Source organism: Sinohyriopsis cumingii, chromosome 4 (assembly GCF_028554795.1).
Source record: "Sinohyriopsis cumingii isolate HCF-2022 chromosome 4, ASM2855479v2, whole genome shotgun sequence".
Taxonomy (NCBI): Eukaryota; Metazoa; Mollusca; class Bivalvia; order Unionida; family Unionidae; genus Sinohyriopsis; species Sinohyriopsis cumingii.
Genome location: NC_142964.1, coordinates 58,649,907 through 58,674,000, shown reverse-complemented (window position 1 = coordinate 58,674,000; position 24,094 = coordinate 58,649,907). Strand labels below are relative to the sequence as shown.

The 24,094-nt window shown below is 35.1% G+C and overlaps 1 protein-coding gene across 2 annotated transcripts; it reads right to left on the bottom strand.

Moving 5' to 3' along the window:
* Positions 1-10,157: 10,157 nt before the first annotated feature.
* LOC149801230 (uncharacterized) lies at positions 10,158-18,876 on the bottom strand. 2 transcript variants are annotated; one of them, XM_089955299.1, is made up of 3 exons: positions 18,740-18,876; positions 18,356-18,439; positions 10,158-17,738 (listed from the first exon to the last, which is right to left on the bottom strand). In XM_089955299.1, exon 3 carries the CDS (start codon positions 17,711-17,713, stop codon positions 15,677-15,679), a length of 2,037 nt encoding a protein of 678 aa, XP_089811425.1. In that variant the 5' UTR covers positions 17,714-17,738; positions 18,356-18,439; positions 18,740-18,876; the 3' UTR covers positions 10,158-15,676. The 2 variants fall into 2 exon arrangements, with proteins under 2 accessions (XP_089811425.1, XP_089811426.1); XM_089955300.1 differs by lacking the exon at positions 18,356-18,439 and having other exon boundaries at positions 18,740-18,860.
* Between the last annotated feature and the right edge of the window lie 5,218 nt (positions 18,877-24,094).

The window sequence follows — 24,094 nt, the reverse complement described above, 5'->3', positions numbered from 1 at the left end:
AGTGGTTTCATCATTGTTGTGATACAGAGCAACGTCATGATGACATCAACCGTGTTGACAAGATTTCAGAAGCCAAACAGCAGGATCAGTTCCATGATAATTTTTTTATCAATTTTGATAAAAACTTTTATCTACAACACAGACAACTTGATGAGCTACTCCACAAGTAATATGTTCTTGAATTTTTCTTATCGAAGATTTATCAGGGTTAATTTCTGCTCCCAACACTGGAAGTAAAATAGACTCAAAATCAGCATCAATTATAAAAGGACCTTTCATCTTATGTCTGTAGTTTTTAAATTGTAATATCTTCTCATCTTCGCTATGCATATATATATATATATATATATATATATATATATATATATATATATATATATATATATATATATATATATATATATATATATATATATATATATATATATATATATATATATATATCGGCTGTATGTAAGAGCAATACTCGAGATGACAAACAAGAACTTGCTGAGACTTGCAGCCGTGCAAACACCTGATACAAATCAGATCTCCAGCCCGATCCAAATGCTGTGTACTAGTCGATTTTCTTCTATATTTCCTGAAATATGTCATCTGACAAAGATATCAAATCTGTTCCAGTTAAAAGTCGACGGGATATTGATGTGATATAAGAAATCAGCAAGTTCTTCGAGTTGCTGTGGAGCAACCTGCTACTCTGACGAGATATTTAGCTTAGAAAACTGAACATGAAATTCTATTATGATTTTAAAACCTTTCTGCGTAGCAGCTCAGATGATACAGGTTTGTGGCAGAGAAATGTGCTGGAACAAGTTTATTTTATCAAATCTCCAGTTGTTATCGAACCCAGCAAATGCAATTACAATTGTATTAGATTGATAGTTTGATATCCGCATCAAACCTTGTTTTGTTACGTCGACAAGTTTCAACTTTGTCATATTCTACAGTTTTACATTTCTTTAATTGAGTGTGCTGTGAAAATTGTTAATTAGAGATTAGAAATTACTTTAGCGAAATGAGATAAAATTTATACCAAATGCTACTCATCTCAAATGACCTTGCGAGATACCAGGAAATAATCTGGGTTCATCCGAGATATAATCTCTTTGCTTGCAACGAGCTTGGAGCTGTGATAAACATCGGAACAAAAAATTCAGGCGGAGTTTTAACTCCGGCTGGTTATTCAGTTCAGTGAAATGTGAATAGGATGCTTAGCATAAGGAAATGTTTTTGCATGGCTTTATCTGGACGCTCTTCAAAGATAATATTCCAGATGGAATGCAGGTTTTTCATGTGAATGATCAGGTCACCGACAACAAAATTTCAAATCTGTTTTTGCAGGATAAGTTTCAATCGCATCCTGTCTACGAGGCCAGTAGCAGAGGAATTATCAGACATATTGAAACAAAAAATAATTCGAGGAACTGATACTGTTTATATTTGTTACAGATCTCACAGATTTGCGTTTGAAGTTTTTCGTGTTTTTATTCATATTGGCTTAGTTGTTGATCACAGGAACGGTATAAAGACAGACAACACGTTTGAAAATCTTGACCTTGTGTCACAAGAAGAAAATGTTCGTCGAGGCAGAGAAGGTAGTGTTAATCTTAAACAACCTACTAAGTCTATTATAACAACAAACTATATCACAGGTGAAGAAATAACATTTATATTAATCTATGCAGCATCGAAACACTTAAACATTTGTACAGCATCAGTCAGACGCGTTGTTGACATAATACAAAATTCAGCTTTTTCAAGAACAACTAATAATAGAATTATATTACAATACGAATCACCTGCTGTTTAATATTTGTCGTTGTTTCTCAAGCAACAGTTAGCATACTTGTTCAAAGTTTCCTTATCATATTCGACAAAGATCTTGCCCTCTTTTAGCATGTGATCGACCTTGACGTTGTTGAGCAATATCAGACTTTTTTTCTCGTTCTACTTCAAAGTGAGCCAAAATATTGTTGTCGCGGCGAGACGCTTTTTTATAGCTGGTAGGGATTCACCACATTAGGTCGAGTAACAAATCTTTCCATATTATTTGACTATTGACACAAAATTCTAACATGTCTATCTTTAGAAAGTTTCTGAGATCTTCCATAGTCAAACAACAATGAGCCCACTTCAGCACATTATCCATGTCATATCGAATAAATATTTGTTTATATTTCTCAAACTGATCTATCCCAGAATCTGTCAGTAGCACGCTAAACGCCGAGCCATGATCGTATTTAATGAGAAGATTAACATAGTTTTTCTGTTTTATTGTTGCTAAAACAATATTTTGACAGCATCAAGAAGCAGGTTCATATTTAAGATTTTAGCTTTGACGATGTGTTTTATCTCATCTGGCATTTTATTGTAGTATTTAGACAAAAGTTATTGTTTATTAGAGATGTTTTTGAAGAAAAGGTTGTCAGATCTTCCATTTGATCTCAGTCGTGATAATGCAGAGCATAAACACTTGGAGCGTGAATTGCATCAGGATGCAAAGCACCAGGATTCGAAGAATCCCGAGTTCGATCTTGAAACATATCTATTTCCTGTTGTCGAGGACAAATTTGCCGATGAACCTGGTATAGTACCAGAAGATCAGTAGGTTTATGTAGCAGCGCAATCACTGTATAATGTAAAATATCATCTTTCTAAAAGTTTAAAAGGTTTATTTTTACTATCTTAGAGCATCGGATATTCCGGGAGTTGTTAAAGTCGTTCATAAATCGTGGACAGCTAGAAGTTTATGGTCGTCAAAAAAATATAAAATTTGATTTTCTGTTTGTTAAGATTTTTAACCTGATGACGGATCTAACAACAACGCGAAGACAACATTTAATACCATTGTGAAGGCCTGTGAAATGTATGTCTGTCCTTTTGAAATACGACAGATTTACTGTGACTTGATCAAAGATTTCTGATTTCACTAGTTAGTATTCAGCTATTAGAACTGTCACTGTAACCTCTCCATTTGACCGAATTTCGCTTCCCTTGTCTTGCTATTACTCGCTCGATGACGAATATATCCTGCTCTGTCCGTTGCAGCTCTTGTTCGCAGAAACTTCCAGTAATTTCTTCTCCTGCTAGATCTTTCAGCTTATACGTAACAGATATTTTTGCTAAAAATTTTATCCGCACCAAATACTTCATCCGACCAATTTGGAGTAAATCCTTTTACCAAAGGTTTTCTTTGCTAAAGAAATTCTAACCCGATCGCCTATCCTAAACTTGTGTCTTCGGCACATATTCGCATTCACCAGTATTGGATTATTAACAGCGATTGCCTGGTGACATTCCAAGTGTTTTCTGTTTAGTGTTATTGTAATCCGATACAATATTTGGCAGATCATCAATATACCTGTTAGTGTTTTAGTTGTGAGTTGCTTTTATATCTTTTCTTTTAACGTGAGATTAAACCGCTCTACAATAACAATTTTACCTGCATATTCAATGACGTATTTGCTGAAATTTTTTGTTCTAGTAACTGCTCGAATTCCTTATTTTAAAAATCCATCCAGCGATCAGTCCAGATTTTATTTGGTGTTCTTGGCGTATCGCCAGAAGCTGTGTTGATAATGCTATCTCTTAACACGTTAGTTATAACTTTTCCTGTTTTATCTGCAACAGGTTTACTAAACGAGTATTCACTAAAAAAATATGACTTACTTTAATCAAGTATATTTTGTTGTCGTTGTACTGTGCAATGTTTGATATATCAGTAAGATATATTGCGAATATGTCATCAACTGCGTTTGGACGACATTTCGTCAAGGAAACCTTTTTTTTTAGTTTGTTCAGTTCATGTGCCAGGCTATCATAAAGTACATCTCATAGCCCAAGTTTATATTTTGCTCCAATAATACCTTGCACTAGTTTACGAACAAATCTTTCTATAACCGTATTAGGTTCCATCTTTCTTAGTTCGTCCAGCATAGCAGGATCACAACCAGATTTATCGTTTTCGTTGTCCCGGTAACATATATCATGACGCATTGCAATTGTGTCAGCCTGTCTATAAGGCTGTTGTCCTGGTATTAGTTTGTCATTTTCATCAAGCTGTTGATCGAGCGCGTTCCATGGCCCTATGTATTTATGGCCTGATAATGTCCATCCTCTGCTTGGTTTTGGTAATTTGCCAATACGTTTGTGTATATCTAAGCCGGATCCGAATACAGCTCGTTGATTACAACACTGACAGTAAGTTACTATTTTGTCCGGCTAGAGGCACAGATCGTAGTCAGCTTTACGTTTGCAGCTCATCTTATAACTTAATCGTCGACTAAAATAATCTTTAGCGCCCCGCTATAAAGCAGACCATCTCCAGTTATTTCTTTAAGAAACATTCTCTTTTTTCTGCCACAAACAGCACAAATACTTTTAAGCATTAATCTATTGTTTTTAGTTGTTTCTGTTGTCATGTTATTATTTATCATTTTACTACTGCGGTTGAGGCATAACGTTGTCATTTTTTATATTTATTAGACAAAATTGCAATTGTGTCGTTTTCCAAGCTTGATTTAGGTGTACACTTCAATATAAATTACAGAACCATTTGTTTGATAAACATAACACAATAATATCTACAAGCTGTAGTTCCAACTGGTTGAATTTGAGTAGAAGACTAATTTTTTATTTTTTTTATTTTTGGGACACTCACGTCCTCGATGATAAAACGTACTGTTTTATAACATCGCTCAGAGGAAGACCAAACGAATCAAAATAATTGTTTTTGTAAAGTGCTACCCAATGTGTACCAGATCCATCGCTAAAAGTTTGAATACTTATTACACAGCTTTGATCTATCAGCGCCGGTTTTTGTTATTGGACCGCTAGCGGTCTCATTTCAGCTTTTGAAAATACTCCAATGAATCAATTAACATCTTTAAGTTTATCTAAAATCACAAAGTTGTTTAATGAAGCTGGACCGAGACTACTAGTGGTAGAGGTCACCTCCTGGTTCCAGGTAGCATCAGGCCTTTACCTCTCGTTTTTAGTTTTCTCGTTTCAATTCCCCGCCCGATCCCCAACAGATTAGGAAGTAGACTTCCCGCTATTTCTGCTAGCAACGGCCCTATGAATCCGCCTTGTCTTGACATTGACCGTTTCGGTTCTCTTTTTCTATAGTTGTTTTAGGTTTTGCTGGCATTTGTTATGACTGTTGTTAGACAAAATCACACAAGTTGTTTGATACTGTCTCCAGAAACGACCTTTTTTGCAGTAACTTGTGCTGGCGATAAACGTTTAAAAAAGGTTTTTGTTTTGCTATTTTATTGACTTGTCTTTGTGTTAACGGCAATTTTGCTCGCTGTGGATCGCTCTGCGTTCCGAAATCTATCTTCAACGAAACAGACTGTCGTTTAACGATTGCCAGTGTTAGTTTTTTAACTTGTCCCGGCGATAAGTTTATTTCGTGCATAATATATTTCATCATATTTTATTTTCCTTTTGTTTGATAAAAATGTGCCGCTTGCTGTAAAGTGCAGAGTACTTCACACCTGGATAGTCATTCTACCTTTTGTAGAATGTATCGTTAAGAATCTATAAAATACGATTAACGCATATGCATAATTCACAACAGCTGGAGTTTATTCTAGTGTCCATGCAACTACGATGTAGTAGTTGATCCGATAGCTCGCTCTAAATGTTTTGAGACGTCAAAGTGGAATATCGGATAAAGTGTTTGAAACTCTTCGATTCAAATTTGAGATCCGCTATCAGCATCTTGACACTTTTGTATGGCCTCCATCAGATACATACACGCACGAGATACGTATCTATTAGCTCTAGCTCTAAAATTACATTCCTTTGCTCGTTCTGGGTACTGTTTAGAATTTATTCTGACAAATATTCGTCGGACATCAGGATCGTCGAAAATATAATTGTTTTGTAATTGACTACCACGTCGGTTTTGTCGCTGAAATTCGATAAACACGTGTCTCGGCAATTGTTCACTTGATGCTGTTGTTATTCTCCACGTGCTGCCCATTGAATTTGGTACAGCGGTTTGATAAACTTTGTTTTGTTCGAAGTATATTTTTTGGTAAACGTGGTCAACATCGCCTCAAGTTCGATTGCTTTATCGATAGATGCAACAACTCCTGGCATCCAAAGCGCTAGTCGTGAAATTACAAATTTGGAGTCAGCAGTACCAAACGCTCTCATTACACAATCATTCTCATCTCCCCTATCAAGTATAAGCGTATGTTTGACACCACGAAATACTTTGTTGTAGTCGCGGCAAAACCCAAATATTGTGTTCAACGGTAGCATCATTGTTATTTGATTTGAGCTGTCTGTGAATGTTCTTAGTTTAGCATAACCTTCATTATACCCTCTATTTTTAATATTTACTAACCTGTTTATAATCGGCAACATCACAGTTCAATCATCTGCAGCATTCGGTGGAGTAATTCTATTAATATTACAAACATGTGTCAGTGTCAGTAAAGTTCTTACAGCATTAAATCTGCAGTTGCATCGGGTACAATAATTCCAAGCACAGCGACATTTGTGACAAGAAAGTTTCTAACAATTATAGATTAGCAGGAGCACCAGCATCAGCTTGAATTGCATTAAAATAAGTAAATTCATTTGAAGCAGCAGCTCCGCCTTCAGCATCTTTAAACCACAACAAATTTGTTGCAACAGAAAGTGAATAATATTCACTAAACGACACAACGTTAAGAATAGTACTTGCTACTGGCAAATGCATAGAAATATCTTCTATTGTTTGATTAGCTAGTTGATATCTGGCGCTTTTGAATAAACTCCAACCGTTGTTTACCAGTGATGCTTTTGTATCAGCAGCAATATTATCACCAGCTACATTTTTTATACTATCTCATACTTCAAGTACGGCTTTATGTTTCAGCAGAAACACATCTTCATCGCGTGTATTAAATGTCCTGATGCCCTGCTTATCAGGTTCATTTGATTTTTCATCGAGATACTCAACATACTCAAATTCTGTTATTGAGGTATTTGTAGTTATTCCCTCGGTAAGGTCAAGATAATGTTTGACAGATATTCTTTATTTGTAATTGTTAGACAAAATCGCGGTAGGTTGCAAAGCAACCCACTAGAACGCTGCAATATCTGGACGCTGTTGCGTTTTTCTAATCAATTTTCTGAAAATGTCTTCGCCGGACGGTGATAGCAGGTTTTATTATTGTTGTTATCAAAGCTCGTGCTGTTTCTGATGTTGGTACTATTTCAGAAATGACTTGCTTTTTATCTGCTGCAGTTGGTGCGATTTGCTGCGATGATTGTCCTTTGATTTTATCAGCAATCTTTTGTCCGAAAGCTGTACCTGTTGCAGATGCAGCTCTAGTAGCAAACGCTTTTGATACATCTAACGCAATTGGTCCTACTTTGTTAGCGATTCCTGGTATATTTTCAATTATTTTAGAGAATATATTTCCGAAGAATCCTCCTACAATTTTTCTGCGATAAATATTTTGTTGTTGCATTTTCTTATGCAAAACTGTTAAAATTTGTCGGATATCTATGCCTTTCAACCCTGTGAGCAGAGCTTACTGCGAACTCAAGTGCAGAAAATATGTTACAATTTCGTTCTTGAGATTGAGCTGTAGCCCTGATTGGTCAGTCAGCGTCATCGTGATAGAAGATATTTGATTTTGGACGTTAATCGAATAATATATCATTGGCCTCATTTGCATCAGCGAATCGGGTGGAACATGAGGAGAAAACTAAACATAATTTGTCCTCGACTGACACGTGCTGTATACGATCGGCTAGCGTTTACTAAAATCGTATTTACTTTTGTTATATCAACTGGCAGCTAACCCTCGTATAAAATGCGGCAGCTGGGTCGCTTTGCGATCTAGAACCGTACTGTTGTCGAGCAAAACCTAGCAACGATCCGATGCTATTAGTTGTACTAAAATTAACAAGAAAATTGGTTTTCAACCTGATTTTGGCACTAAGGGTGTTATAGTTTGGAGCAAGTTCAGAATTGTCGGCCGCGGATCCAACTCCAGTTGTAATCAACGACTTTATTGTTTTGTTTAGATCTGTAACGTTGTGAGCTCTTTGTGGTATCTTAACAGATATCCAAGCTAAGCCAGCTGGCTGGCTCGATTGAAATGTAAAATCGTCATTCACCTTAATTTTTACGTTGGACACAGCATACCAAGCAGTAGCCGAAACCAAACCTATTTCATATTGCTGCGGGGATGCTTGCGTCACTGGGCCAAGTTCTATTGGTGGACTATAAATAACGGAAATGTTTGCGTTGTCCGACGTAGTTTTAGATGAATCAAATAGTACCGTTGTTGACAACAGTTTTATTTTATCTGATAGATAAAACTAGGAGCGCTTTGCGGTTAGAGAATCAAATCGCGGTGATAAGATCACTATGTAAAATATAATATTCCTCAGATGTTAGATAACCGTTTCATCGCAAAGTGTATAAAATTTCAACAATTTCGTTTTCAATTCGTTTTTAAATTAGTAACATTAGTGAATCAACTATTTCAGCTTTGGAATTGAAGATCTTAACACCGGAACCAAATTATTCTTCTTGAATACGTTTACCACGCTTTTTATCGATATCTTCAAATACCTTATAAAGTGTCCATTTGTATGTATGGTGTTTCTCTAGTTCTGTACTTGTTAGCAGTATACGACATAACACCAGCAATAATTTTAGCACTCGTTTCATTATGCAATTTTAAAAATCCTTCATTGATTCTTTCTTTATCGATATTTTACAGATTGTAACCCTGTATTTCGAATATTTTCCAGATTATCAATAAAATTATTGTATTTGTCTGCTGGCCATTTGCGAATTTCATAAACGTCAAAAAATCTCTTAAAAAATTGTTGTCATCTTCTAGTAATATTGGTCCTCAAGTAGATTTTTGTTATTAAACCTAATTTGATCCTCCTTTGACATCTATGCGACTATGATATCAGTAAGAGCTTTTTGTTTCCCTGATAATACTTCCTGACGTTGTATTGATTCAGCTATTACATTTTTTGCCTCTTCCTGAAGCACACTAGGGTCTCCTATTTTTTCAGTAACTTTCTTCTGATCTTTTTCAAGTATACCAAGAAATCCTTTCTCCAATAATATTTTGCGATCTTCTGGTGATGAATCAGAAACATCTGGTTGTTTGCCAAGTACATCTTCAGTAACAGGTTTAAATATTCTAGCAGCTTCTTCTGCTGTTTGTTATTCTCCTCGGAGTTCTTACTCAACAATTTTCTTAAATGCGGCTCTCGTTGCAATAAATTTCTTTAGAACTTCTATTCTCTTAGAGTCCATTTTTATAGATATCTGTTAGACTATTTTCCATAGTCCAAAATCTTGTCAGTACCACAAGAAACATGTGATTGTGATCTCGTGCTAGCTTATCAAACAAGAAAATGTTGTGTTTTCCCTGGTTAGTTGCTTCATGATAAAGTTCTGCAAATTTATATTTTAATAGATCTCCGCACTTTTCTCGTGCTATATTTTGTACGTCAACGTTGTCGAGTCCAGCAAATAACATAAAACAATCTGTATTTCGCCTGATAAATAAATAGACGTTATAGAAACCCTGTGCTAGATAAATTGCATTACATTTCCGATTGTGCGACAATGAAAAGTACGATCTAATCTGACTCATTTCGCTGTTGCTTAACGGAATATCATCAAATACAAGTATTTTATGTTTATCCGAATCTAGTTCAGCAACCGGAATAAGATCTTCATGTTGTTTTATAACAAAAATATCATCATCAACTGATAGTTCATATTTTAGTGTTTCGTTATACTCGCTAAGCAGCTTGTGTTTGTGTTGCTGTGAGTTGATTGTGTAAATATATACCCTATCGTAGTTGAATATGTCGTTAAGTAACAGATTCAACCGCAGGTTAGTTCTGCCTGATCCAGTTCATCCTACTATCAGATAATGGCAATCCAGTAGGTCGTGGTTATGTTGATGTTTGATTAAGCAGTCCGTGTCAAAGTTTATTATACTCATTCTATACTAGGTATTCAAAAACTTTAATCTCGCGATAATAATAAAAATGAGCTATTACACCAAAATTGGTAAGTTAATCAGAAGCTCAACAGAAGAAAAGAAAAAAAAACAACTGTCAGCGTAAATAACACACAAGCTGTAAGTTATGCCCAGCATAAGACGATCGATAATAGCAAGTTTAATAATCGATACTCAGATTGATAACATATCGCTGACTGACGACACTTTTGTAGCAAATGTAAAGTTTTTCAAGAACAATTTTGTGATAAAATCTGGTAATACTATGGTGGGAAATCTAGACATGGGCTGTTAGCGATAACAACAACATATGTACCCTTCATTGGTTCTGACCTAACAAATAAACTGTATGCTGACGCAGCTAAAATAAGCGCTATTACTGCTGCAAGGAGAGCTGCAGATACAGCTTATCTTTATATACACAAAAAAACAGGAGGTACATTTACAGGTGCGATCGACGATATGGTTGCCAATAAGATAACTTCTACCTGTTTCTGCATCTGATCTTGTAAATAAATAGTACGTGGATAGTGTTGTTGCAGGTAGTGGTAGCACAAAACGAGCTAAGAATAGCGTTGGTCATATTCCACATCTCTTAAATGCTATCTATAATAGCTGAGGTTTTGTTTCAAGTGTGTCAACACAATGTCCTGGAAATAATCCAAATTATGCGTTTGCGTTTAACAGTGCTATATCTGGATGGTCAGAGTGGACCACAAACGGAGAAACAAGTAACTTTTTATTAAAGTGCAATGCCCAGCAGCTGTTCCAGTATGGAAATTTCAACTGCGAGGTAGATTAGATGTAAATGTCGAGGATATATACAAATGGAGATTAGAGGAATCGACAGATAATACAACCTGGACAGCAATATATAGCGCGACAGGTGTTTATATCTCAACGAGTCAATTAATTCATCATCGCTGATGTTAACACTGTTAACAAATATTTAATGGAATTGTAATCTATAATGGCTGTTGATCCTCCATAAATCAGAGTCGCAAAAGAGTTTTATAATGTTATACTTAACCCGAACACTGAGATATTAGTAGCTGATGTTGATTCCCTAAACCCAGAAAGTGCTGAAGCAAGATTCGTAAATATAATTGTTCCAATGAAAAAATTACCTTTCGATTCAACCGGTTTAAATGAGAACAATGACAACTTTGTTAGAGTTGTAGGAATAAGAGGCCATCAACTGAAAGATGCTATCAATGATTTTGATATTATTAGTAAATACTGTCCTGTAAGTGACTGTGAGGAACGCGATTAAAAGTTGAAAAGTAGCTGTCAAATACGTTGCTTGAGCTAAATAAAGACAATCCTTTCATGATCGATAAATCTAACCTTGTAAAATCAAAATTTCATGGTGGTAATAACGAGCAAGAGCGACTAAAAAAGATTCATGATGCGCTTGGAAAACTTGCTGAAACAAAGAGACACAAGTTTCTAAAAAATCATAAACTCAAAGACACGTTTGCTAAACGCAGAATATTTCGTGTGCTAGGCATGGACTATCATGATTTTAAAAAACATTATTTGAAATGGCAAATAATCGTGTTGATGCTAACCTGCTAACAACAGCATATCTAGTTCTAATATACTCTCTCAACGATGATAACAAAATTATATAGCACAGATCACATTATTATTGCACTAAACGCAATATCAGATATTGAGTCTAGGACTGAGTCATATGATGATGCTGAACGAGATATATTTTATCGGGAGCTTGACGATATCACAATTGTAGAACCTAGTATCGATGAAAATTATGACACGTATGATAATTTTTTTAAAAAATGCTTTAAAAAATTAAAAAAAAGAAGCTGAAAAGTTGCTAACAGATCTAAAGTAAAAAAACATTAAAGAGACATATAAATATAAAAGAAGGAGGTATTTTAAGTTTTGCAACAGTATATGCAATTATTAGGCAACACCTAGTACTTAAAAAAATTTAACTGAGAGAGTTATGTTTTGTTATTAGTCAAACAGAAGATATTTATCGCGATAGAGTCAATGATATTACTGAAATACCAACACAGTTTGATCCTCCATTTTCATCCTCAGATCGTAAAGTTATAACAGATGTCAGATATAATGATATCTCATCTAAAGTATATGATAAGCACAGAGATTTTCTTGCTGATCCTGTCAATAAAGACGAGCTGATCAAGTACTACAAATAAAACCATTTAATTAAAAAAAACTTACTGCGTCAGACGCGCCAGAAAATAATGTTACACCCGTGGGATCTTTACTTGACCGAGTGGTGTCAAACCCTGGCTCGATTCCCGCTAGGAGTCACAAGTTTACCCAAAATTTCCAAAGACATCCATATGACTTCAGTTTTAAATTAGAAAGCCCGACGTGTCCGTTGTATACATAAATTTTACACTAATCAATGCAAGACCACAGATCTTACAATATGCCAAATATATATCAACCGCACATCTGCATGGTTTCTCTTCATCAGGTTTCCGTACCGTCAGCAGTTCACGCTGTAGAAACTATACAACTATCCCCAAACACTGGAAACTATTTTAACTACGCCACCTTAGGCCAGTCAATCGATGATTTCCAGGCACATTTCGCCAGTACAACTGCATCGCATTTGCCACCATGGCTACATAAACGGTATCTACCGAGTCCATTCTTATTGATTCCTTTGTGTAATTTACTGGTTTCCTACCGTAAATAGTGCCACTGCAGTCACACCACCATGTAAAAGGGACTTTGCTATTCCAGGGACATTCATTTAGTTCTGACCTGAATTCACTTCCAATAATCAGACAAGTAATCACAAAAATTCAAGAATTCCTTAAAACAAGGCGCTATAATCAAATGCACATACTCCAAATTACAATATTATGATAAAATAATAAGCGTGCTAAACTATGTCCCAATAGTACTCACAACAATTAGAATAGCATCAGCAGGAAGAACAGCAAATCCATTACTGTTAATAGTGTCAGGGGCAGGTGTTGTATTATCAGCAATAAACAAAAAGATCGAGCTCAAGTATGAGAACAAAAATACTTCGTGTAAAATGGCAATAGCTACCAATAATAAAATTCCTAATCAACTTCGAGCTAATCAAAAAGGTGAGAAGTTCATTATGTTAGATCTGATACAAAAACTGCGAGTCAAAGACGATTTGCTAGTTGATATGATACCGAACAGAGCTGTGAAATATATTTTTTAAAACTATATTCAGTATATTGTATGTGAAATATGTAATATGGAATATATTACAGTGGAAGATACCACGTTAGAGATGAAAAGAATTCTTTTCCGAGGTAAGCATATGACGATTATGCTTGGCAATGAGAAGTATAGTACATATTTCAAAAACAGAAACCAGATAAAGTTGTCTCTTGTTCGTAAAGACGATTTAGAGCATTTTGAAAAACTTAGTTTGATCACAGACTCGCTTTCTAATGTAGTAGATAATGTCTATAATACGATATCTCAAAACAAATACACAAAAATCACAGTCGATGGTGAGCTAAAAAAAATAGTATGTTGATTAAACAATAGCTTCACATGGAAATTTTATTAAGATGCCTGAACATGGTTCTCTTATCAATGGTAATATTAATTTGTATTTAATTTGTCATGATGATGAGAGTTACATAATAGCAAAAGCTGAGACGTTGAAAATATCTCGACAAGTTACTGTGTAAAAATTGTGTGTGAATATTAAAAATAAATCGCGTGCGATTTCATATAAAAACCGCAGTAGTCTTATATAACGGGAATTTTTTTAGCACACCCTACTTTTGTTTGACAACGATGATGATATTCCATGATGGTCCCATGTGGTAACCAACGATGAAATGGATTTTGCTGCCTCAACAAAAGTCATTTTCAAATACGTTTTGATAAACCCCCGGGGGGGGGGGGAGGGTTTATGGGGGTGGGTGGTAAAATCATGCTGTCGTCTAAGTACAAAAATAGGGGTTTGGCTCAGAAACCCACTTATATAAGACTACTCCAAAGCCCTATGCATGTCTACATGGTATGAGCCAAACTGAGGGTTTTCGCATCTAACTGCTACCAAACAATTCTAACAGAGAGAGAGAGAGAGAGAGAGAGAGAGAGAGAGAGCTGCAGATGGGGTTAGCAGCATCAATCAAAAAAAGTCTGTAAAATACCATTATCAGATCCTTGTATAATTAAAGATCTCAAAAGCCATTTGAGAGGTCTTGTCGAACCAGGATGGATCCATATAAATCATTGCAAAACGAAAAAGTGATGTTTACCCAAAAATGGAGAAAAGTCGCTAATTGGTTGCCATGTTATTTGGCATTGCTAATAAAATCTAGATCACATATATGCACAATTTTTTCATTTTTTGTTTATAGTTTTGGCCGACCACACAAAATATTTTAAGACGTGTATATGATCTTACTTCAGATAAAAGTCTTGCAAATCTTCAGATAGTAACAATCACCGAGTACATAAAGGGGGGTATGCATTTGATAGTGAAACTAACTCACGAAGTAGATGCAAGGGGTATGCATTGCCCGTCTTGGAACAAATACATTCTCCAACGTCTAAAGTACATTATAAATGTTTACATTGGTTACTTATGCAAATAGTACTAATGGCCTTTAACATATAGATGGTACATTTTTCGTATGGCAGGAAAAAATAAGAAAAACAAAGTAAACAACACCTATCAATAACCATCAATCACAGTCCTTGCCATAGTATTGTTATGTATATATCTCCCTGTCACGTGAGAGTTTGGTTGAATGATGCAAACAGTCATACGGTACAGATGGTACATTTTTCGTATGGCAGGAAAAAATTAGAGAAATAAAATAAGTCAGACAAAATATAACTGTCAATCATACTTTCTGTCCTTGACCATATTCTCTGTATGCATATATCTGTCAGTCACGTGAGAGTCTGGTTGAATGAGACTAACCAATAACAGCATTATCCTTCATCGTATTTAAAAAGAAGATCAAGAATGGTTAAGTGGTTATTGACTTCCGGTCATGCAAGTTTCCTGAGGGAACACAACTGCGTGACAAACTTACTTATGAACATATCATCCAACTAATGCACATTTCGGGGGGTATTTTATTCCAATCATTTGCAGAAAGGTCCAAACATGTTTGAACTAATTGCAACCCATGTGTAATCCATTCAGTTTTATTCCTCTTAGTCCTACTGCCTGAAACGCTTGACAATTGCCTTTTTTTATTGGAATGTGATTGCAAAATGGTTTTAGAAAATAATTACTCAAATCATATGGTAGGGTGGGAAAAAGTATTTTGGATATGTTCCTGCTTTGAAAAATGGTCAAGATGCTAAATATTCTATCCTGAAACTTGTAAAATAAATCACAAATATATCACCTTTACACTTCAAACAGAGAAAAAAAAAGAATTTCCAAACTGTTTTTAGAATCATTAAATAACGATTGTATTATAAAAAATGTGACATCTTATTGAATATGTAAACCCTGAGGATCATCGTTTTAACTGTGCATCGTAGCCATAGATATAAACATACAATGACATTATTTAAATGTCAATAAAAAATAAATACCAGTATATATGGAGTCAATGAGGAATAGCCTCAATGTTACTTTTAAATCGTATGCTCTCTATATCTGCATCGTGTACCTTTTACACACTAGAATTTCTGCATCACTGTCCACCACGTAGGAATCTGAAAGTAGCATTGATGAGAGTAGCTATTTGCCATTTTGCACCGTTGTGTTCTTTGATCAGTTTCATTGACTTGCAAAGAATACTGTAGGCATTCTTTAATCTCCCCTCTTGCGTCAGACAGTAAGCCAGAAGGTTAAGAGCGGTGACCTTCGACACGAGACGCTCATATCTGATGACACAGATCAAGTTGTCCAGAGCAGCGTTCTTGTGTGACCTGTTGTTCTGTTGCTGATAACATAGGAATTCAAGGAAATGGAGATAAAATTTCGGGTCAACTCTTACACATTTTCGCAAGTCGTGTACATCTCGATTGCCTTGATCTGACCCTATAGAACATAACATGTCTGGGATAAGCGCTTTAGGAATGCAGTTAATCTCTGAAGGATGATAGACTACCGGCAAGGCAACGTATTGACTTATTAATTGTGTTGTTGATAGGTTTTCACTTAATATTGCTTGAAGTGTATGTTTAGATATAATGTCTATTTTCGATATTTTATAGTTGTAGTTTTTGTGTATTTCACTGAATACATCCTTTGACATGTCAAGGTTGTCCTTGACCAAATAAAAAGCAGCCAGCTTCAGTTTTCCAGATGCAACATCAGACGAGGATCCCCAACGTAGAAGCTCATGGGCCATATCCAGATTATTCTGGTCAGGAGTTTCCTCAGAAAGACATTTAGATGCAAGTTTTGAACCTATGATGGAACAGTGCAATTTCCACAGTATATTGTTTATTTCTCGTCGTGGTTCATGAGAGGGAAAGGACCTATCTAATTGATGGGTCTCAAAAATGAAATCACTTTCAATATAACATTCTACAGCTAATTCTAAGTTCATAAACAGAAAGCTAACTGAGATCGTCAGAATTTGTGGGATATCTTGACTTTGTAATTCAAGTTCCATGACAGGAATCTGACAAGTCCTCACCAGCTTCTGCCCAATGTTGTCACATGATATCCCTACCAGATATCTACCCTCCAGTCTCAGCAGATTGCCAAGAACACCGAGCAGCTGACCCTGCACATGACCATACACTTTACACTGGAACATATTTTCTTCTGGAATAAAGTAATTGGGACATATTTTACTTTCAATCCAGTTGTACAAAAGTCTCAAACACAGTTCAACACATAACAGTAGATTGTCAGGTTGCCACATCGCTGTCGGTGTGTTTTCTATTAGGTAAAATATGCATGTTTTGCAATGATAGCTGCTCAACGCATCATCACCTACAACTGGTTTTATAACACTTTTGTTTATTACTTTCAACATAATATAGCACTTATATTGTGTTGAATTAAATAGCCATACGAGAAGCTTCTCCCCATAGGAAATAGATAATCGCCATTCCAGGTGTTTTTCTTGGCTAAGTTTATGACCTACTGGAATTAGCAGTGCACCCGTCTCCTGAATGAGACCAATCGTTTCATGTGATGGCCAGTTGTGCCGTCTGTTCCTTGTTAACCACTGAGAAGCCTGGTCCGGCCAGGCATTGAGTCGCATTCCAAACACATAGTCAGTTGTGAATTCTCCAAAATAATTTGTATTAGCAGGACCGTGGTAATGAGGTTTGAGATAATGATGAGCATTGCAGATAACAGATCGACCATATCTATCTAATTGTATAAGATCATTATGTTGATTATATACAGCCAATGGTTGATGACTGTTTACCTTCTGTAACTTTACATACCCTGGAGGCGTGTTTTCATCACTGACTATAAGGAATGTTGAATTATCGGGCATCCAGCGCTCAAGATTCTTTATAACTCTGTATCCCATACAATGAACACCATCTACGTCTGACTGTAGGCCAGGTGTCGTAGTTGCCTCTGCCTGACTCCCAAAATAATGATATCGATGTCTAAGTGACATAGAGAACACCTCCTCCGATTGTATCCACATATTGATTCTCTTCCAACGAATATTCTCCCCGAGTCCAACTGTATCGAGAACTCTATTCAGCCTCAAGGACACTTCTTCGTAGTACTCAGGAACGTTCGAAGTCATCTTTTGTGTCCTTTTTTTTCAAGGTCTAAAGTAAAAAGGTGTATATTAAACAACTTATGACTAATGTGTAGATAAACAGAGTAATGACCTTCTTAATGATAGTGTTTATGTAACATCATTGACTAAACATAGCTATCATAATTACTCTTATTATGCCAATTATTCTTATCGCACCAAACAAGTTTTAGTAATTGTATATATCCAAAACAATATAATAACAGAAAGATTAAAGAATTTATTATTAATTAAAATATAAATCAAGGATAGATTTTAAGTTCTTTATGAGATTAATTTTTGACAAGCTAGAAAGCTAAGTTAGATGTTAAATATATGTGCAGTAACGAAGAACAGAAACGAAACACTGGAAATAAAACTGTTAATTAAAACAACTTAATCATACATATCATAAAAACGAAACGTGTTATCCCTGTCTGTTACAGCAGTACTTGACTTGCCTTTGTCTGGGTTACAAAATTTTCGTTCCCAGAAAGCACATAATTCCAGGTAAAACTTATATACATTTTCTTAAACACTATCAATTTGACGGTAATTCTACTAAACATGTTATTTTATTATTCGTTACTATGTTTATCTAGGATAAAGTGTTTTGGGCACGGAATATTTGGAACGGGTTTGACTTACAGTTTGGCCGACACCCAGTGGCGTCACTAGGGTTGATGTCACTCAGTGCGGTAACTCATGGTGTCACCCCCATGGTACTCCTTCCTGCAAAAAAATTCAAAAATTGTATAGACCGTCATTTTGGTGTCACCCCCTCTGATGGTGTCACCCTTTATGGTCCGCACCCCCCTAGTGACGCCACTGCAGACACCCTATAAAGGTTCTTTGTGGTAGGAAGAAGCAATACTCTAATTTTAAAGAAATCTGTCTGTTAGATACATACAATACAGAAAAAATGGCTGACATAATACGCAGTTTCCACTTCCATATTCTTCCTTATGAATAATGTAAAAAAGTACATACGTACAGATGTTCCAGAATAATAACTATTATCTTAGTTCTTACCTCTGTGTTAACTTGTAAAGATGTTGTTTTTTAACTAATTACAATTGGTTATAACATTGTTGCCCTTCTGTAGGAAACTGCAAAGTTTACCGAGTGAATTACATAGTCGAATCTTCTAGGATCTATTTACATCTATTTATAGTGTATAGCTTAACTTGATTGACTTTGTGTATCGCGCAGTAAAATACGGACCACAAAACACTAGTCAAAGGCGGTGAAACGGAACGGACATAGTTACTACGAAAATACATTATAACTCAACATGGTCAATTTTGTATTTATAATAGGAACTTGTTTACAGATCTACTTTGCCATTAATTTCCCATACATTGAACATGATCTACGTCTGACCGCAGGCCAGGTGTCGTAGTTGCCTCTGCCTTACTCCCAAAATAATGATATCGATTTCTAAGTGGCACAGAGACATCACCTCCTCTGATTGTATCCACATATTTATTCTCTTCCAACGAACATTCTCCCAAAGTCTAACTGTGTCCAAAACTCTATTTAGCCTCAAGGATACTTCTTTGTAGTACTCAGGAAAGTTCGAAGTCATGTTTCTGTGTGCTTCTTGTAAATGTCTACAATAAAAATGTGCGCAGTAAAAAAGAACTGAATATTCTGTCTATATGTATAGTTGGCTGGGTGAGTTCATTTTCAGAAACTGTTCTGATTAAACTCAAGGTACTTTTTAAAAAAAAAAATTTTGTTCTCAAAGTTTTGAATAGATATATAGGTATAAAAATAGAGTAAGGACATATTAATGTTTGTGTTTATGTAACATTATTGACTAAACATAGCAATTATAATTATTCTTATCATGCCAATTATTCCTATCACAACAAACAAGTTATGATAATAGCTTCTATCATACAAATAAAAAAAATATAATAACAGAAAGATTCAAGGCTTTTTTAGTAATTAAAATGTATATAAATCTAGCACATATTTTAGTTCTTTAGGAGATTAATTTTGAAAACCTATAAAGCTAATTTACCTGCTAAATATATGGGTAGTAAAGAAGAAGAGAAAAATAACATTGGAAATAAAAATATTAATTAAAACAACTCAGTATACCATATCATAAAAATGAGACTTTATATCCTTAACCGAGACAGAAGTACTTAACTTGTCTTATTTGGGTTAAAAATTTTAGTTCCTAGAAAACACATTATTCCAGGTAAAATTAGCAACAAGGGATGATTTTTTCATAATTATAGAATATATAAAAATGGAATGTTTTCTGCATAATTTTAGTGTGCAGATTTCAAAAATGAGCCCATCTTTATGATAGCTTTTCAAATAAATTCGCAGGAAGCATTAAACACATGTACCGTCCACCATTTTTAATATTGGTCTTTGGCAATTTTTGAAAATTCTTGACCTCATGTTATTTCAAGCTGAAATTTTCATATTTCTTACATGGATTTTACATAGAAATGTTTTGTGAACATTCAGCTTTAAGAATAAATTTACTTTTGTATGTTCCAGGTACTTCAGAAGCCCCCCTGTGCCTTTTTATCAACCCCCCCCCAAACTTTTTTGCATGAAATACTATATTTTTGAGTCATACACAAGTTGAAGTTATATGTTGCTTTTAAAATGGAATTTTTTCTGCATAATTTGAGTGTGCAGATTTCAAAACTGAGCCCATCTTTATATCTTTTCAAATAAATTCACAGGAAGCATTCAAACACATGTACCATCCACCATTTTTAATATTGGTCTTTGGTGATTTTTTAAAATTCTTTACCTCATGTTATCTCATGCTGAAAGTTGCATATTTTTTACATATGGTTATATATAAATGTGTTGTGAACATTCATCTTCAAGAATAAATTTACTTTTTCTATGTTCCAGCTACTTCTGAAGACTTTCTGTGCCTGTTTATCACACGCCCCCTAACATTTTTGCATGAAATAGCATAATCATGAGTCATGCCAAGTTGAAATTGTATGTTACTCTTAAAACCAGTAGTGCATATTCATTACAGTGTTCTTGTACATATATACATTTATCTGAAATCACAATTTAGTAAATAACAATTGCTATCTTAGAATTTAGTTATCAAAGATATATTTGGTCAGTTTTCATATCTATAAAATAAAATTAATTACAAAAGGTTTTCCACTAAGTTTTCATTACAGTAAGTCAGGATTTCTATAGTGTCAACTTAGGATGGTGCAACATTAAATTTTGGATGTCCTAAATTTGCAATATTTTCATAATAATTCTGACCATTGTTTTGAGCAATATTACATAGTTTATGAAGTAAAGACAATTGTGGTGTCAGAGACAGAGAAGATATATATGATGCTGCATACATAATATAAGAATATGGGGGATCTTTGAGGTTATGTGTTAATAATTTGCTGGTATCTAGGTTAGTCAGAAATCTTGGAACGATATAATAACACATAAAGAAAAATGTAGGAAACAATTTTTGCCGTTGTTCTAAGACCTGACGCTGGAGAACCGGAATAAATTCCTAAAGGTTTTCGTTAGAAAGATTTGTTATCCGTATACGTATTAGTAAGAAAAAACAAAAGGCATTTCTTAATTTCTAATCTTCACGATAGTTACTTTATAAACGAGACAATACATACCTTTTTACTAAAGTCATCTTCACGTTTATGCGTACACAAACGACACGGTGAAACCTCAGATTGTTGATGTGCAACAAGTGAGTCATTATGACGTGATAGCATCCAACGTCAGTGAATACTAAAGTCATCCACGACTGTTTGACATTGTTGCATCAGTCGTACTTTATACAAATGCTGAATGATGCGGAACATCAGTGCTCTCTATATGTATTCTTTAAAACAGCAGGCATGTTTTCAATATTAGACGCAGTGATAACATATAATGACTTTATTTTCATCTTGTAAGTCTTAGGTTAATGAGTACTTTGTCAAAAACATGCTAATCTTCTTTCTCTAATACTTATCCAGAGATTATAATGATGTCTAGAAAAACCAGCACGCCGAGGAAGTTACATACTTGAATTTACCCCTTTGGAATCTCGGGCTGATATTTAATATTGTACTTGGTGATTAAAATGTGTTCCGAAAATATTGATAAATGCTTCAGAACCCGTATTGACCTTTACAATTTTGACTGAAATAATTTAAGTGTAAATTAACGCGTGGTGTAACTTTAGAAAACAAAGTGTTACGTTTAGTGCAAGGAACACTTTGTTGCCACGATAAGGAAAAGAAGTGCTGGTACAGTTTTGTTCAACTAATCATCAATATTATGTTGCCAAACTTACTCTTTCTTTCTAAGTTAAGCATTTGATGCTACATTTCCTGTAATATTTCATTCGAAATTGAACGTACTGCTTCTTTATATTCTACCGATTCCTCATTGGTGTTTTCTGAGACTAGCATATATACTGTCCTAGATTATATCTAACTGAGGTCTTTCTTTCGACGCAAAAACGTTCGGGGATGGGGGGGGGACAAAAAATTGCTACTAAGTATATGGTACAATGCCTCTTGCAGATGAGAGAAAGAGAGAGAGAGAGAGAGATGTTTGTGCATCAGTTTGATTTTAGCATTTTTAAAGAAACTACATTTAAGGATAAACTATTTATAAACTAGGTTAATTGCCCGCCCTAGTACTGGAATAAAAAAAGTAATTAAAAAAAATTTACAAAAAATATTGGGACGAGGGTGTTTGAAAAAGTTTGAACATAAAAAGTAAAAAGTAAAAAAAAAGTATAAAAAAAAATAATTGGGATTCCGAGAGTTTCGAACTCGCGACATCTTGCTTGGCAAGTGGAACACAGGTAAGTGTGGTTGTTTTTATGTAAGACTAGGTTCATTGCCCGTCCTTGAACCGGAATTAAAAAAAGGGAAAAGTTAAAGAATGCGATGAGTGAGTTTAAAACAAAGTTTGAACATAAAATAAAACAGTAAAACACAAAAATATACCGCTGCGAGTTTCGAACTCACTATCTCTTGTTTGGCAACCAGATTTCCCATCCTAGGACGGGAGTGATAAAAGAAAGTTTCAACATAAAAATAGCAAAAGCGTGAGAGAGAGAGAGAGGTACCATTAAAGTTTTCTAATATATTTCATATAGGGAGATTAGAAGTTTTGCTAAATAGGTTGACTTCATATTTAACACGTTTTCCCTCACTGGATCAAATGATATCCCTATGTCTTGTATAGAACTGGCAACATGAAACAACTATTCATGTGTAACTTAATCATTGCAAAATGGAATAATAAAAATGTGTACATTTAGATTCACTCATCAAAGCTTCTAGGGTACCTTTGCTGTCAAGTTGACGCGAATAACCGATGTAATGGAGGGGTACATATTGGGGTGGACTGAGATGTTGGTTCAAGGTTCAAAACCTTTTTTTTTTTTTCGTATTCACCTGATGATCTCTGTACAATATCAGAACGGAGTAAATGTATCACCAAGTTTTGCGTGATTCCGCAGGAAGAAGAAGGTATGATGGATGGACACAGTGGCAAAATGGAGACTATATGGTTGCCGGAACGGAACTTTTTAAACCACCCGAGCAGCATCTTTTGGAAATACTCAGTAATCATGATTTAAAATCATAATAATTGTTCCTTTCTTTTAGAAATAGTTTGATTGAAGGAAAGTATATTATTTTAAGAAAATCTGCGCATTTTCTCAAAACCTTTTCCACGTAATTGTTACACTATTGAATAATCGAGTTTTCTTGTCTGTGTAAGGGTACTAACTTGTAAATGGACAGTATGTAGAGCCTTCTTGCGAATGAAGAGTTACTGTCTATAGCAAGGAAAAGCAATCCACCAATCTGAGAGCTTATAACTTGAGCTTTTGGGTTTTGAATGTCCGTGAGCCTTGACTTGAAAGAAAAAGCTTTTCAGTTAGGTTTTAATTGGTGAAATTGATGTGCAATATGTGTGTCTACTAGGGATGCTTTGATTGTGACCACCTCTTCCAACGTAAATGTAATGGTTAATTTGATTGAAGCAGTTACTTTGAGCTGCATCCAATCAGAGCGGCAGATACTCTTTTTGGTTAGCTTCACATCCTAATAATCAATGTAGAACGACGTGGATCGACGACCATTGGCTAGGGACGTTGGGCGACCAGCTATTGTATTTATATCGCTAGAGTTCAATAGTCCGCCATTTTGTTAATGCGCGTGACATTAAATCATCGAAAGAGCATGCACGATGATGAGCGCATATGATATAGCAAGTTACATAAGCAACCGAAACATTTCTTCCTGTTGGTCGCTTCCAAACATGAGTGCACACAGATGCCTTGTTTCTCCCACCTGGTATATCATTTGGATTGCTGAACATAATAGCCTACACCCAGTGGTCGAGTATCTTTCA

What these genes read in the sequence shown, in the direction of transcription:
- LOC149801230 (XM_089955299.1), bottom strand. Translation starts at nt 17,713, where the DNA reads ATGACTTCGAACGTTCCTGAGTACTACGAAGAAGTGTCCTTGAGGCTG.